This window comes from Poromitra crassiceps (genome assembly GCF_964638095.1).
Source record: "Poromitra crassiceps genome assembly, chromosome: 17".
Classification (NCBI taxonomy): domain Eukaryota; kingdom Metazoa; phylum Chordata; class Actinopteri; order Beryciformes; family Melamphaidae; genus Poromitra; species Poromitra crassiceps.
The window spans coordinates 2,606,601-2,624,767 of record NC_139635.1 but is presented as its reverse complement, the minus strand read 5'-3'; the positions used below and the strand labels follow the sequence as shown (position 1 = coordinate 2,624,767).

Here is an 18,167-nt window from a genome sequence, read left to right as displayed (position 1 = left end):
CTCTCTCCTTACATTGAGAGCCGAGTCGCCACACTTCTCGATGGCAGCCAGGCCCTGGTTGTAGATATGAGCCTCCAGCAGCTTCTTCAGTTCCCCAAGACCATCGCTGATCCGCGACACCAGGTTGTACATCCGCCCCAAGTCTGAAGGACAGAAAGAGAGGGACACAGGGAAGAAAAGGGAAAGGTGACATTAGTGGTAAAGCTGAAAGGGATATGGCCCATTTGCCGTATCGCCCATACATAACCAAGATACACAATGCCTTTACAGTCACTCTCCAAAATCGCTTGACGCTCCAAAATCGAAACAGGTTCGGAGTATGGCCGGGCGTCAAGGCAGTTTGTTTGTTTCTGTCCATTGCTCCAGGATAATCTTAATTATATCCTGTAGTGTGTGGTGCGCCAGTATTTACAAATCTTGTAGTGTGTGCATGTTTTGAGATTATAGGGAAGATCATCTGGGAAGATTTTTCCTTATGTGCGTGTCACAGCCAGATTTCAAAATCGGCTAGGATTTTCAAAATCCTGTAGTCTGAGCCAGCCTTAAAGGTGGGCTCAGACTACAGGATTTTGAAAATCCTAGCCGATGCTCACTCAGGGGTCTGCGATCAATATGGACCCGTGGGAGTTGGAAATTCTGCTCACACGCACGCATGCATGCACACACACACACGGACACTTCTCAAATTGTAATAAGATACTAGGCATTGATTCCTAGGCTCGCCCGCGCTCGCCAACCCTGCAGCTTGCCAAGCTGGCCCTGCAGCTTGCATACGCAGCTCGACCGCTGTGCCGGCTCACCTGCTCTTATGGCATCACTGCCACTGTGCGGGCTCAGTTTGGCTCATGACATCACTGATGATGTCACAACTTCGCATCACTGATGACATCCCAATTGCTCTTATGACATTACTGATGATGTCACAATTAGGGATGCAGCGGTTAACCGGTTTGACTATTAATATAGTCTATTCATAGATCTATTGACTATTGATATCCTCTATTTGCACTTGCACACCTGTTTGCGCATGCCTTAAGGCAGGGAAGATAGCAGTCCGCCTTGCGCTAGTGTCCAGGTGTTATGCAGAGTTTTGCACCCCCGCCCGGGAGCAGCTAAACGCATCCCCACCTCACGGGAGCATATTGTAATGATTGATACAGAAATTTAACTGTTTTGATATAATTGTCTGGGTAGACGTGACCTCCCTGTTTTCTAAGTTAAAACAGCCTCGAAATATGGTGGAGATGCAATTCTCGGCGGGGATGGGAACGTTCACGGCACGTGCCGCAGGGGCAAATTAGAGCCGTGCCAAATCATCTGCGCCCCCAAAATGCCAGTGTAAACGGGATTTGGGCTTAAGTACCAGAATTATTCACAGGTGTGGCCAGGCAATGCAAAGCAATATGCTGTAATTCTCTCCATGCGTAATAGAGTGGACTCACTTGTTTTCTCACTTGGACAGAGAGGATGGAGAAAGCTTGTTGACAGATCGTCTGTGGTGCCAACGACCCTCCGGGTTATGGGATAGGTGAAGGTGAATAGCCTATGTCCATTGTCCAACAAGTTTTCTCAATTAATTTCCCTCTTTGCGATGTGATAAAAGTTTCTCAGTGAGTGAAGCAGCCAGTCAGCAGGCTTTCAATGGTGCCTCTGTAGAAGTCCCTGAGGATTTTTGGCCTTAGCCCAAATTTCTTCAGGCGCCTGAGTCCGTGTAGTCGCTGTTGGGCCTTTTTGACAACAGTGGTGGTGTGGCTGGCCCATGTCAAGTCCTGGTGGATGTTGACTCCCAGGTACTTGAAGCTGTCCACCCTTTCAACCACTGTGCCGTTGATGGTGATTGGGAGGTGTGCGCCCCCCCCCCCCTCCTGTCTACAATGATCTCCTTGGTCTTGGAGACATTTAGAGAGAGGTGGTTCTCCTGGCACCATTGTTCCAGGGCCTCCACCTCCTCTCTGTAGGCCGTCTCGTCGCTCCTGGAGATCAGCCCCACGACTGCTGTGTCGTCTGCAAACTTCACGATGGTGTTCGAAGTTTACACATATTATCTTCCCATGTGTCCACTGTCAACGGGTGTGGGATAGACACTCTTTCATTAGATAGGAGACTCGCAGAATGATCCCAAGTTTGCATTTTTTCAGCGGTCGCTATGGCTACTACGGTAGTACGCTACGCTTCTCCGTATTCACAAACACCGGAAGCGACAGACACGATCGCGGCCGAGTCCGGAAGCAAACCGGAAGTGCCCAGGAAACTTGTCTATTCTTATGCAAATTACGAGATGCATGTAAACACAATGGGCAATTATCGAGGTAAGCGAGGTTGAAGTTGAAGTTGACTCCCGCGCAGTTGTAATTAGCGACGCTCACTGTAGCCTACTGTACGTTCATGTATTTGCAAAAGGTGGTCTCTGTATTAATTTGTCCTATCTTGCGAACAGCGAGTGGATTATTAGTGTCTTTAATCTTTGGGTTTGGAGCAGGGGCGTAGGCAGAAATTCAATTATGGGTGGGCCTGGAGAAAATTGGGTGGGCCTGGAGAAAATTGGTGGGGCAATTGCATGACGAAATTTTGCGCGGGGAAGCGCGCAAAATTCCTAGATGTCATGAAGTCGTCATGCATTAGACTCTGGAGATGATGTACCCTGCTTTTTTAAGCTACAAAACCATTAGCTAGCAAGGCAGCAGCAAGTTTGCCTCTAGAAAACAACCAATTCATTTTTTTTTCTTTTTTGGGTGGGCCTGTGCCTACCCAGGCCCACCCGTAGAAACGCCCCTGGTTTGGAGGAAGGTATCAAGTCTTTTCAAGTCAAAAGGCTCAATTCCAAGTCAAGTCACGAGTCATTGGTGTTCAAGTCCAAGTCGAGTTGCAAGTCTTTGTTGATTTTGTCAAGTCGAGTCCAAAGGCGTCCAAGACCTCTGCTAATACCCAATTTTAACAGCAGAATTTGATGTCCTGGCGTGGCAAGGCTGTACGTAATGACATATCCAAAAGGGACTTTACTCTGCACTGCGCTGCGCATGACAGAGATTATGGTGCGCTCAAGCGCAGCGTGGTATTTAGATGCATAAGAGGTGCTTTTAAAAGCTCTTAGCGCAAAGTAATTGCGCGCTGCTGACGATAGGATAATGCCATCTATCCCCACGTTTTTGCGCCGAAACGCCTGGTTTGGCATGTGGCACGCCTATGTCCAGTACAATTATAACAGGCATGCGCTTGTGCACGCTCCCAATTTGCATTGCGCGCGGCGAAGATAGGGCCCTATAGTAGAGCGGATAAGCACAATAATTGTGGACTTTTTGAAAGAAACGTGAAATTTCACACATACCGTAGTTAGGGAATACCATAAGGTTTATTTTCAGAGTGGGAGGGAAAGCGGATTTGACCGCAAATCCAAGATGGCCACCATTTCCCCAAGTCCAATGTACAAATGTGCTTATAAAAATTGTGCACCTTTTCAGAGAAGCATGAAATGTCTCACATAGTGAGTGAATACCATAAGGTTTATTGTCAGATGTGGAGGGAAGGCGGATTTACAATCGCCACTAGCCAAAATGTTTTTCTTGAAATAAACCAGAATATGATTCGGTTAATTTAAGGATAAGTATCAGTAAGTGGCCCAGGATTATCAAAGCCTGTGTTGAGGGTCACACGAACAAAAATGCACTCTTGAAGCTAAATAAATCCTAAACCAATGAGTTAAATATTTACATTTTTACTTCAATGTAGAACAGTCATTTCTTACACATGAGATTACTTTTAGCGTTTTAGTCATAAAGATTATTGAAAGATATTCCATATTCCAGACTGAAATGTTATAATAGAAGTGGAGTATTGGCCAGAATGACATGCATTTGGACACTTATTCAGCGGGTATCTTGCATGTTGCGTTCAGGTGCACTGTAAAAAAAAAGAAAAATAATTGCAATTCCAGCACGGGCCACACAGGGGGGCCGCCAGTTGCCCAGGTCTGGTGGTGTACACTAAACCCATTAAAAACCACCAGAATTTTTTAAAATTGGACACAAATTTTATCGCTAAAATTGTATTCCTTGGCCCTGAAAATGTATGTGTAGACATTGAGATTGTGATCCTAAGTGATTTAGAAGCTGAGATATTGTAAGAAAGGTTTTGTTATGACGTGATTTTGAAATTCCAAGATGGCCGCCATAACATACTTTTTGGAAGTGGATCCTATCAAAAATGGAACGGCAACGTAATTCTCAGTAAGTACATTTTTGTTTTTTGCTTTTGTCAGAAACGTCCACATCCAGCTCAAATCAAGTGCTTAGCCGCCTGACTACTAGGGGGGTCCCGGGGAATGCTCCGCCGGGAAGATTTTCTTTTAAATATCAGCTTTAAAAGGTTGATTTACATTGATTTTAGAATGACGATATAGGGAAAAACTCACCCTAGAATTAATGTAGTTTCACTGCTACATTAAAGGGACATCAGTTTAGGGCAGAGCCAGGTGCAAAAATGATGCACAACTGGAATGTAACAGCATATTTCACAGTATTATTAAAGAACAAACCAGGATTCCAGACTAACTTTTCCACTGGTCCATAGTTGGATAGGCAGTGAACCCTATGCATATACAGGGCTCCAGACTAAAGGTCCTTATCATAGACCAGTGATCCTCAAAGTCCGGACTCCGGTCCGCATCCGGACCCAGACGCCATCCTATCCGGACCGAGCCCTATAACCTACAAATCACTGAATAGTTACATTTTCACGGAGCATTTCTATTTTAACCGGCACATGCTTTTCTAGCCTTTACGGTACTGGTTTATCTGTCAGGAAGCTCACAGACCAATGCATGCTCTGTAAATCATCACACGTGATGCTACTCAGCCAATCAACAAGCGAATCGATTCTGCCTGCTGCTGCTGCGGGAGAGTTGACACACGGCGGAGGAGAGGTGAGACTCAGAGAAATGCGAGAGAAGTATTTCACATCGCGTGCTCAAAAGAAACGAGTAGACCGCGAAAACAAAGCTTTAGTTTTAATCCAGAGCAGGCAGACTCATGTTCATTCATTGGTCTCACGAGCAGTTCAAAACCAGTATGTCTCGTGAAGTGTGATGCGATCCTGACCAGCTGTCTATGGAAGTGCCACACATGAGCACACACACACTCAAATCCAGGGCGCACACACACCGGCATGCAAAGTTTGCATTGCAAGCGACCGATAGATAGAAAGACAGACAGACAGGCAGGCAGGCACAGACAGAGTGGGAGCTCACTTCTATCAAGAGAAAAGGAGGTTTGTTGGCTGAGAGCCTGACTGATAAAATGTGAAATGGAGTTAAGAAAAGGAAGACAAGGGGGAACTTATTTTTCTAAAATTAAAGCACTTTATTTTAAGATGCAAATTTTTCCAAAGCACTCTGTTGTGTTATTTCTAAATGCAGCCATTATTTTACTTGAAATGAGAAAAGAACATGTATTTATTATTAGTGTAGGCTAGTTATTTATAATTAATCCAGTTAAATATGAAAACTGTAAATAAACATTATTGATGTTTATTTTGATTTAACAGTCAGTCATTGACTACATACAGACGTTGTACCATTAGGCTACTGCAATCATTGAAGTAGCCTAAGTTCAATGGGACTGAATCATAACGCAAGCTCAATGTTCCGGACCTTCGCTTGAGGACATTTTCTCTATCTGGACCTCTTAGAATTTTAATTGAGTGCCCCTGTCATAGACTGTAAATATAATGGACATAACATCTCTGCAATCTATTGATTTGTATTTGTTTTATATCTGTATTTGTTATTGTTATTTAGTTTGTTTACTGTATTACTTTTCTATGTATTGTAAAGCATCTTTGAGTTCCCCAGAAAAGCGCTATATAAAACATATGTATTATTATTATTATTATTATAACTATCGCATTGAATTTCTTCTCCCTGGCGGAGTTCAAGCCATAGACTAGGTGGGTGTCGCCATCTTGGTTTTAGTATGAAGGTGGGGGTTGAGAGGGTGGAGCTAGGGGGGCGTGAGATGAGCACCGATTAGCATAACGTATGGGGGTGATCTTACGCGCTGACAAACATGCCCACCTTAGTTCTCTTCAAGCTAGATGAAGCTAGGTCAGACTTCTAGCAAGCTAGCTAACAGGTTACGGCTACATCCAGGCCATCCACCTCTGTTCTCCTTGCTCCGGTCGGGACCGTGAGGAGATGAAGAGTCGTCGTCCTACATTCACATTACGTTGAGGTAGTTACGTTGAGGTAGGCGAAATTAACATGAAACTACAATAAAAGTTTAACCAAAGATATACATCTTTGGTTAAACTTTTATTGTAGTTTCATGTTATTGACATTATCGCTATTATAACATACTAAGCATATAGTGGGGAATTGCAGAATTATGGCCAGATATTAGCTACTGTGAAACAACATTAATGTTGATCAATGTATAGCCACCCCATTATGTAATTTTTTCAGGAGATTCCCTGAAGCATACATTTTATTTTACTTCTACAGCAGTGTTGATCTTGGGTGAGTGTGGCACTGTGGCGTGCTGCAAGGTCTTGGGGATCAGCTTCAGGTGGATTGGTCTTCGGTCTCCCCTCCTTTTTCCACGTCCAGCAGCTGCAGATGTCATCATCGACATCATCATCATCATCGAAGTCTTTATCCACGTTATTGATGATTATTTATAAAAAAATCTCACTGTGTAAATATTTTGTGAAAGCACCACTAGTCAGAGAAGGAAACCTCTCTCTGCATTTTATTTTGGTTGGTGTTTTAATAAAAGTACTTGTGATATCTCACATGTGGCTTTGATTTACCATTGCAAATGTAGCCCAATTTGTAGAAAATGCAGATGTGAACAGGTCTAGGTATGCTAATGACAAGTATGGAATATCACCCAAGGAAATACCACGGTTTAATGCCAACAGATAAACCATACAGATTTTTTGTAATTGTAAACACAAATAAGGGAGCAGAGACATGGTTTTCAAGTATAACACATAGGGCCCTATCTTCGTACAGGCGATATCCCCTATTAGCGCTTGCGCACCGGTTTGCGTGTGCCTTAACGCAGGCAAGATAACAGTCCGCCTTGCGCATTTGTCCAGGTGGTATGCCCAGTTTTGCACCCCCACCCAGCAGCAAAAAAAAACATCCTCACCTCACGGGAGCATAATTGTAATGATTTATACAGAAATGTAACTGCTTAAAAGTGACAATTGTCTGGTAGACGTGACCTCCGTGATTTCTAAGTTAAAGTAGCCCCGAAATATGTTGGGGATGCAATTCTCGGCGGGGATGCGGAAACGTTCACAGCATGTGTCGCAGGCACAAATTAGAGCCTTGCTAAAATCATCTGCGCCCCAAAATGCCTGCGCAAACGGGATTTGGGTGGTCTTAAAGGGATAGTTCGGTTTGTTTGAAGTGGGGTCCTATCAGCTAGTTCCATACACTAACTGAAATTGGTAAAGCGTTCTGTACGCTGAGCACACCGTGTATCGAGACCCGGCACTCTGAAGCAGCAGCCTCCAGAGCTCTCTCTCTCTAGTTCAGGGGGCCAGGAACTAAAACGTAATTTAGCCACCTAAAACAACGGCCACCTAAACAAATCAATATCAGTGTACATGTACGCTCTATTTTGACCATTTTCAGCGCTTTACTTTACCGTCAAACAGCCCTCTCATTCAGCACTACATTTCCTCCCAACTGCAGAACTACCGTATTCCTCCGCTTCTTTCCAACCCAGTGTGAGTAACGTTACAAGTGTGACGTTTTTGACCCAATCCGATTTGATTATCGTTATCGTTGTCTAGGGGCGGACTGGATCAATACTCACACGCTGAAATATGGAACGTTACACAGGCTGGATTTGTCAGAGAAGAGGTAGGTACTCACTCAGGCTAGCAGGTCGCTCCTGGCTTGGAGACCTCTTCTCCTGCCAGCTCGCTCTGCTGTTTGCAGGAGGCATCCATGATTGCCTCTTGCCATCAGATGGGTCCAGACGTGGACCAAAATAATAATCCTTAAAACAGTGCTCCAATACTATCCTACTATGAGCTGGTAACACGCAGTCCTCCGCGAAGATGTTGTGTGTGGACAACTGAGCCCTCCTCAGCTAGCGTGAGGCTTTCTCACTGGGCTTCCCTGGCTCTACCTGTGTGAAACACCTCTCTGCTTGCCTGGCATGACGGCGGCCATTTTTATAAACTATCTGGCAACCCCCATATGTGTGCACTAGGGCTGTCACTTTTCATTCGAAATTCGAATGCAACTTCGAATGTGGGGGAGGGGTTCGTGTTCGATATGTAAATTGACTGTTCGAATTTTTTTTTTTTTTATTTTTTTTTTTTTATTTTTTTTTTTTTTTTTATGAACCAAAATTAACCAACTGCTGCTTGCTGGTAATGTTAATCCCATGTCAGAAAAAGTCTCCAGATTTGTCGCGTTAGTCTCTTCTGAGAAAGATTGTCTCCAGGGTCTGAAAAGTTGTCTCGAGTTGGATGCAGCCAAGTTTGTGAGGCAGTGTTGTGACTGTGAGCGTCCAAGCTAACACGTCAGGCTGATGCCCGGTGGCCTGCAGTGGGTTGCACCAGCTGTGCGTAAGTTGAAACGTAAGCTAGTTTGAACGTAAAGTCTCACTAAGTCCGAGTTTACGCACTACTAAAAATATTTGGGTTGCACCAAGTGAAATAGTTACAACGTAGGCATAAGTTAGAACTTAAAATTTACACCTACGTCTTACTAGGTGTAAAGTCCTCCGTAAAATAGCAGTTGGCACGGATTGCAACTTGGCACCGTGGCGCATCGTTGTTTTGCGTCCGCAACGCGCTCTCCGTGATAAATTACACCCTTTGATATTTATGACTCACGCTTTTGTTTCCCACAAGCTGCAGCACTGCATACAAATTAAAATAACCGCAACAATTTAGTGAGGCAGGATGGTGGTATAGCCTACAATACTGATGAAGAGCTCACAGATAAACGTTAACAGTAATATGAACCTAAACGAACTTTACTCAATAACGTTCTCATTTGATTAGTGTTGATGAAATATGAAAGCACTAATTTGCGGTGGGCAACTTGTCCTGTTTTCACTCCACTTACTTAAACAACCGTAAATAAACACCGTTTCCACCGTGCTTTTCACTGATTGGTCACAGATACTGTACACGTCATCGTCTGCGACACTATTTTGGTTAGTATGGACTTTAGGGTCTACTAGTTAAGATGTACCTTACGTCTCCGTGGTGCAACCAAACAAAGACACAACTTTAGTGTCAAACTAACTAGTTTGAATGTAGCAGTTAGTGTGGACTTTACACCCTAACTTAAGACAGAACTTACGTTCAGCTGGTGCAACAGGCTGCTGGACTGGAAAAAAAAAAAATTAATTAATTAATTAATTAATTAATTAACCAAAAAACTTCGAATATATTCTAACGAATTTCGGGCAATTAAAGTTCGTTCAAATTTTATTTTGGGAAAAAGTGACAGCCCTAGTGTGCACAAGGGCACCACCTGCCGTTAGAATTGTACACCACACATTTCTTCACAGACAAGATCCAGCCATTATAATTAAGAAAGGAATATTATGATATCTATACGTGAAAGGCGACTGAGGGTGAACCGTCACACAAGTGAATTCAAGTCGTTTAATTTGTTTATAAGGTTATGAATTAGCAGCAGTCACAGATACTAACGTGAACCTGTGGATCTGTCTATCACATGGATGTACATACAGCCGGAGCGCATGTCATATTAGGATTATCAACACGTGGAACGTGTTTGTTAGTATAACGTTAAATTCACAACATTTCCTGGCAAATACTAATATCCACACGTCGGACTCAGAGCAGTTGAGGAGCAGATGAGCGTTTTGTCAGAAGCCTGGAAGGAATGGTGCTGAGCTGAGAGTGCTTTCAACTCTGTGAGTAGCCTACAACATGTTTGTTTGTTCCCCAGCGGGATCGCCACAGCCAAGAACACGCACAACACTACTGGAGTTTTTATTTTTTGTGTGAACGCCCCTCCCCCCCCCCCCCCCCCCCCAAAGAAAAAAGAAGACTGGCGTAGAAGCTTCGATTATGATAGATTTTACGCATTGACGCTCTAAAGATGGTATTCGGGACAGCCCTAGTTGTTGGCCTAACTTTATGTAATGCTGTGGTGGAAAATGTCCTTGAATTGACGGACAGGTCGTGATTGTGAACATTCACGTTACTGTGATTAGTGACACTGTGGGATATGTCATGCTTTAAAAGTGAAAATCGCTGAGCAGATCGTGGATGTTGAGTATCCATCTACAAAATAACCCTTCAGCCGGAGGCTGAACTCGACATCTTCGGCTGCTCTGAATCCTCTCTGAATCTCACTACGGCTGTGCAACAGTCTCTGACACAGGGGACGACTGTCGCCAAGGAAGCCCCCTCTCCACCTTCATTTCAGCTGCGGCTGATAGACATGGTCTCAGTTATACGGATGGAGAAACCCAGGTTTGTGAGGATCAACTCACTTAAAAGATTCTCATCTGGGACCCATTTCTGGGCTACTTTGAAGAGGTTAAAAGCGACAAGTGACTGGCCCAGCTGATTTCTCATGGACCCCTTGCATGAGATCCCATGCACATAAGCACCTTACGTGGCTGGTAGCACCACATTGGAATATTGGAATATCAATAATATAGATATGCCTTTTCTTTCATTTCCTTTCTTGTCCCTGAGCTTGTTCGTCCCCCCCCCCTTTGTATTGTTCTAAGAAAAATAAAAAAGTAAACAACAACTCCAGTACCTTGGTTCTTGTCGGCGTCCAGGAGGTTCTGGAACTCTTGGTGGAAGATCTCAAGGTGTTTCTCAATGAGGACCTGCTCACACTTCCTGGCCAGCTCGTCCTGAGTGGACTCGTGGAGGTAGACCTGGACACGACGCTGCTCTTCTAGAAGACGGCCTTCCGCCTGGTGACACACAAATAGAGATGCACTTCTCAGCTGTGCAGTGATGACAGACAGCGGAACGTAGCCTAGTTAAGTTTCAAAAATGTCAAAAGAACTTCAATTTCTATTTCTATTCTTGCAACAAAAAAAAACTTCAAGCATTTTCAATGACGCAGGTTTATTTCTGCCTATTAAAAAAACTTTCAAGGCCTTGATTTTTTTCTCTCTCAAATTCACAAACTTTCAAGGATTTCAAGGACCCATGAGAACAACACCCATTACTGATTTTGGAAATTAGCAAAATGTAAAAAATGTCAATGATTGAAGTTAATTAGCTTTCCCTTTTCATGCATAGTAGGGATACACAATAAACAGCAATCATATTGGTATCAGCCGATTTTAGTAATTGTTTTAATATCGGTATCGGTCCGATGAGCAAAATACCAGCAACGTTAATATCGGTTATCTTATAGGCCAAAATTGTCATATTGAGGGGAAACATAATTTATGGGCTTTTCCACATGTTGTGGAAATAAAGGAAGACATTATGTTTTTCACAATGTACAAAATGTGATTCTCATAGAAACTTGTTTTTATACAGATCACATCGACATCACATGATGAGTAAATACATGTATCAGTTATCGGCCATAACAGCAATGTTGTTGCAGTTTCATGTAGGGCAATAGAGAGCCGCAGGGATGATGTATTTTTGTAGTCGGAACGCGGAACGCAGGTTCTTCACTGTTTCTGCCTATGGGATTTTTGAATGGGTTTTTGCCGCGATGCTTCAAATAAGGTCTCTGGGCAACGCAAGCTTAATCAAACGCGAACCAGTGTTCAGCCGGATAATCTTCACAAATGAGGACCACTTTCATGAGTTTTGAAGCGTAAATGCGAGCCCTAGAACTACACACAGTAGTACACACATAGGCTTCCCCATCACGTCACCACTCAACCTGGACTGTTGTTGATGTGTGCGCTGCTGTGCACTGATTACCCCGGGCTGAACGGGCTGAACCAGGTGAGGTAAAGAGAATTTCTGTGTTCGTCCTTTGAAGTGATGACGTTATTGACGTATAATATCCCCGTCGACTCAACAGTGTAGTCTCATTTAGCCGTTTGCTAGCTAGCCGCCCGTTTAACGGCACGTAAAAGCTTCAAAACTCATAAAAGTGGTCCTCATGTGTGAAGATTACTAAACACTGGTTCGCGTTTGATTAAGCTTGCGTTGCCCAGAGACCTTATTCAAAACCCATTCAAAAATCCCATAGGCGAAAACAGTGAAGAACCAGGAGTGTTAGCATCGATGATTTCCGGACTCGTTCCTGCGGCTCTCTATTGGGAGCAATTCAGGGTTCAGTGTCTTGCCCAAGGACACTTCGACATGTGGACTGGAGATGCTGGGGATTGAAAAACCAACCTTCTGATTAGTGGACTCTACCTCCTGAGCCACAGCCGTCCATAGATTGTATATTAAATAGGAAACAAAGATTTATATTTTTATACTTGAAGTCCCAAGTCCACCTATCTGTATTCACACATTTTTGGGTGGATTTGCAATGGAGCGCTATATGGAGCCCCCTGTTTATTATTTATGTTTCACATCCCCATTGCACTTTCTCTTTACTTATACGTAGGTTGAGTAGCGAATAGGGGTGTCACGATACACTCAGTTCACGATACGATACGTATCACGATACTGGGTTCACGATAACGATACGATACGATACGATTTTAACAATATTTTTTTAAACTTGAATAATGACAATATATGACTGGAAAAGTAGTATTTTATTTGAAATGCACAAATACAAAACATGCTGTTGTGGGAAATTGTTATTACAATAACAACTAGAAAAAACATGAGATTGGAGATAAGGCTTATCTTGAAATAGAATGAGTTACACCGTCACTTAGATTTACTTTGAACTAAAAGGTTTCTCAGCAGTATAAATTCTCATTATGCATCTTCAGTTTTTCTTCAAACTCAAACAACAAGACTTTTCTTAGTCTATTTTTTATGCTTCAGTTTTTCCTGTCAAGTAAACAGTTTTGCCAGAAACTCAATTGAATGGTTTCTCTCCTGTATAACTTCTCATGTGTCTCTTCAGAGACTTGTTCAACTGAACTACTTTCCACACATTGAACTTCAACAAACAAAGACGTTTCTTAGTCTATTTTTGGAAAAAAAAAAAAAAAAAAAAAATTTTTTTTTTTTTTTTTTGCGATATGATATTTCATCTCAACGATACATATCGTGACGTTTTACTATCGCGAAATTTCGTGGGACGATATATTGTGACACCCCTAGTAGCGAACTCTGTAATTTTACAGGTACCGACGGAATGACGATAAAAACATGATTTCAGACGGACAAGCCCGTCTTTATTGTCACACGATTACAATCAACACATGCCGGGGGGCCACAACACACACATGCTGACGGTGGCCGGTGAAATTTGTCCTCTGCATTTAACCCATCCTGGCTTTGTCCTTTCCTCCGGGGGGCAGGCCAGGAGCAGTGGTCGCTTTCTCGTACAGCGCCCGGGGACCGACTTCGGATGTTGTCGTCACTGGTCAGATGACGATGACGATCTGATCTTCTGCATGTTTTTTAATGGGGGGGGGGGGGGGGGGGGTTATATATACGGAGGAACCCCCCTGGGGGAGCACGGGGAGAACATGCAAACTCCACACAGACAGAAAGGCCCTTACGACGAGATACCCCACCTGGGCAGTAGGCACTGAAGATATGGGGGGGAACACAACCACAGCGCCCACAGTGTCCCAGGCGAGAATCGAACTCAGGACCTTCTGACTGCGAGGCGACAGTTCTACCACTGAACCACCGTGCCCCCTCGACGTCAGTACTACCGAGTATCAGTTCACATAAAATCAAACGGTGCCAAATTTCGATACCTGAACGCATCTGAGTGATAGAAAGAGAGCGAGTTATATAGAAATTCCAATGCGTACCTGAAGGCAACACGCGAGAGCGAGTTACATCAATGCGTCACCCTGCCTGAACAAACGTCAACAAACTGTGGTTACACTTTTCCAAGAGAAGACAACGCTCGCTGCAACATTTGCGACGCGACATGATAAGCTGGCCAGGGAAACACCTCAAATGCTTTTAAACCATTAATGTCCTCGTGCTATTTAATAAATTCATGAATGGACGTAGTTACGTGGCTGGATTATTTGGAAGAGAGCCAAATTGGTGAGTAAACAAGTAAAAGTTGAATTGTTTATTTTCCTCCATTTGCCAGTTTGATAGTGATGCAAGGAGATCATACTGCATTAGGTTATTGGGTGATAAGTGCCCACTATTAGCGTTCATACATATTGTGGGGAGAAATAAATTTAAAAGTAGTCAGATATACAGTGGGAGGAAGACTTGGACACAGAGCTCTCTGACGAAATCTGGGAAAAAATCAGTAAAATACATAAATCTTCTGTCTGTATCAGACATGGTGTGTTACAGTTTAAGATACTCCACCGCTTACACCTTTGTAAAGCCAAACTGGCCCGGATACATCCTGGCTCAGACCCAAATTGCATCAGATGCCATCAGTTTCCGGGTACTCTAGGCCACACATTTTGGACTTGCCCAAAATTGTACACATTCTGGTCAGACATTTTTAATACATTCTCATATATATGTCAAAAACAGATTGACCCAGATCCAATTACCGTACTGCAATATTTGGGGTTGCCCCTAGCAACAGTGGGATATCCAGACATCAATCAGATCTAATGGCCTTTTCAACATTACTAGCTTGCCGGCTTATTCTTTTTAGCTGGAAATCGCCCACACCTCCATCACACTCACGCTGGATTCGTGAGGTAATGTCATTTCTTAAACTAGAAAAAGTCAGATGCACAGTCCAGGGATCTCTGGAAAAGTTTGAAATGACTTGGCACCCCTTCTTAGATTATTATCATAAGGAATTTGACGCAAGAACTTTAGATTAGTAGCCCCCAACATCTCTACCCTACCCTCTTCCCACCCCCCTCTTGTTCTTTCCTTGTCTCTATTATTTTGGTTTTATTTTTACACTTGGTTGTCATTGCATCACAATTATTCAGGAGATTGTATACATGTATGACGTCATGCAACCATGCACCTATTTTGTATTGTCTGTCTTCTACGGGTTTTGTTTTTTCTTGTTTGTATTGCTTAAAAACGAATAAAAACAATTTGAAATGAGAAAACTTCTAAAATCACTCTGTTTAACGTTAGTGCGACGACTATTTTGACTGGCGGCTTTTGGGCGATGTAACAAGTGCTCACTTTTTGGCACATTGCCACCCAACGTTACCACCTGAATGATCCGGGTTTTTTTTAGGGAGTTGAGAATTGCTGTCTGAAATATATCTGATGTTGAGCTGAGGCTCTGATCTTCCAGTTCATAGCTCACCTGATCCAGAGCAGAGAACTGTAGCCTATACTGTATGTTACAGCCACGCTGCCCCCCAAATCACATGCCGAAAATATGGACTCGTTAAGAGTGCATCGGAATGCATCGGGAACTTCACAGTGAGACATGTGCATTATGGAGCGGAGAAAAGTGTTGCGTAGAGATCTCGTGTTGTGGATGCAGTTTATGGAGGAGAGCTGTGCAGCAGGGTTAGGGTTAGGTGAGAGCTGTGCGCTCTCTCTCTGCAGCAGCACCACTGTGCAGCACACGTAATGCCCCGCCCACTCTACTCAGCCAAAAAACAGGATCCTTTCTTCATGTTTTTAGAAACAATGATCCCTCATGTCTGGAAGGGAAAATACCTGGACCTGATTTATGGGGCATAGTCCAGACTTCATGTGTGGAAATGGCTAGAGACTCACCTTCTTCATGTACTCGGTGACAGGGTTCTGTTGGAGGAAGTCAGTGCTCTCTCTGGTGTAGAAGCGCTCGGTGTCGGCCAGGAACTGGGACTCAAAGTGCTCCTTGTACACAGACAGTGTCGGGCCTTTAGCAAACGCATCGTCTTCATTCAGACCCAGCTCCACTGGAGAGGTGACAAGAAGATTATTAAAAAAGACATATTGCCTCGCCGAATAATCTGCTGGTTACCCAATTTTAGCAGCAGAATTTGATGTCCTGGCGTGGACCGTCCGTGCGTAATGACGTTTCTGCGCTGCGCAGCGCGGAGATTATGGTCCGCGATCAAGCGCAGCGAGTGTTTTTGCGCCTAAGAGGTGGTTTTCAAAGCTCTTAGCGCAAAGTAATTGTGCACTGCTGACGATAGGATAATGCCATCTATCCCCACATTTTAGCACTGAAACGCCTGCTTTGGCATGTGGCACGCCTATGCCCAGTACAATTATAACAGGCATGCGCTTGTGCCCGCCCCCAATTTGCATTGCGCACGGCAATCCTTTGATATCGATTCATATGTCCAGAGATCAATTTTCTTTATTAAAAAAAAATAATAATAATAAACATATGCTATAATATTATAGGCTGTGTGTGGTAGTTGAAACATAGTTTCAAGTTGATGTTTATTTATGTTTGTAGTTGAAACAAAAACAAATAGTGTAGGCTACATAAATGGAAATGTTTGATCATCAATATCTACTTTTAGAAATTATATAGGCTGAAATCAAATCACTGTGCATAATTGTGAAAGTGTCTTTATTGACAGATGAAAAGGCTGTTATTTACCCTTTGTCACCACCTGGTGAGTAAATATATGTGTAACTAAAACCATTAAAATTGATAACCGGTCCGCAACTTTTTTCCCCATGTATCTACTGGTCCTTGGCGCAAAAAAGGTTGGGAACCCCTGTGTTACATAACTGGACAGTCATGTAATTCACGTTACAGCTCAAAAACATGTTTTAGTATCACTAACCAAATCGATATTGAAATTAATCGAATCGGAATCTAATCGAATGGGGATTAATCGATTCGGAACCTTGTGAATCGGAATCGAATCAATTCTTGAAATTTGAACCAATACCCAGCCCTAGTGATGACATGACAGTAATAGATAGATTTACACGACAGTAGCAGCATATTATATGTTCCCTTTATTCTTTTTTTTTTTTTTTTTTTATCAGCTCACAAGCCAGACAGTGGTTGCATTGTATTACGCGAGCCAACACAAGTTTAGAGCGGGCGGCCGCGGTACGGAGTGGAGGCTGGAATCTCCGCAAACACTGGGATATATGCAACGTCTCAGCTGCCTGCGGTTACAGACGGCATGGATGTGCAAGTAAGTCAATTAAGTTCAAGTTATCCGGGCCTTCTAGTAAATTCGGCGTGCAAATGGTCCACCAAGCAGCGCTATTTGTTTTCGTATTAATATGTTTCATGCTGCATAGCCTGTCATTTTGCAAATAAAAACGGCAACCTTAAACTCCCACATTTATAAACTGAATTTGCCCGGTACATCTACGACTGACAGCGAGCTCATTTTTCAAGCTAGAGTGATGATCTTTATACCATATGAAAGTATAAGAAATAAGGAATCGATTGGGACCAACTTCCAAGCATGTCAACCTAGCATGTTGGGAAGGGGGGGTAAATAATGCGTCAAAGTTTGAGTATGTTGGTATTAAGTTGATGACAGTAGCTGATAGTCACTCCCCCTGTCTTTACGACAGCTACTGTCACCAGTTGCAATCACCCACTGAGGGTGATTGCCCCTCAGTGTATTCCAATGAAATTGACTCTTTTCGGGCCTGGTGTGAACAGAATCATCTCACCCTGAACATCTCCAAAACCAAAGAGATGATCTTTGACCCCCGTGAAGTGAACGTACACGCCCCCATTATCATGAATGATACTGTAATTGAGCAGGTCGGCTCATATAAATACCTGGGAGCACAGTTTGATAACCAACTTAAATGGAGCACGCATGTTGATTTCCTGTGTGGAAAACTGGCTCAAAGACTTCATTTCCTCCGCCGACTCCGATTGTTCGGAGTGAGCAGTACAAACATGCTAACATTCTACAATGCCGTCCTCGGTAGCCTGATTAGATATGGCTTAGCTTCATGGTTTGGCTCCCTCACCATCCAAAGTAAATCCAAGCTTGAAAAGATGGTGAAAGCCGCTATGAAGGTGATCGGAATCAAAAACTTCCCGTCCCTTCAATCAATTTTCGAGGAAAGCGTGATTAGGCAGTCCCATCGCATTCTCGATGATCCTATTCTCAGAATATGAACTCTTACCTTCTGGAAGGCGATACAGAGCATGTAGGTACAAGTCTAACCGCTACAAGCTCTCCTTCCTCCCAACATCAATC

The 18,167-nt window shown here is 43.3% G+C and overlaps 1 protein-coding gene across 1 annotated transcript in view; it reads right to left on the bottom strand.

Moving 5' to 3' along the window:
* cul1a (cullin 1a) overlaps nucleotides 1–18,167 on the bottom strand; it is an 89,648-nt gene that overhangs the window by 43,922 nt on the left and 27,559 nt on the right. The window contains exons 8-10 of the mRNA XM_083653420.1: nucleotides 15,760–15,923; nucleotides 10,772–10,934; nucleotides 13–143 (exon numbers count right to left, since the gene is read on the bottom strand). Of these exons, the coding sequence (XP_083509546.1) occupies nucleotides 13–143; nucleotides 10,772–10,934; nucleotides 15,760–15,923 (458 nt within the window). The remainder of the gene's footprint in view (nucleotides 1–12; nucleotides 144–10,771; nucleotides 10,935–15,759; nucleotides 15,924–18,167) is intronic.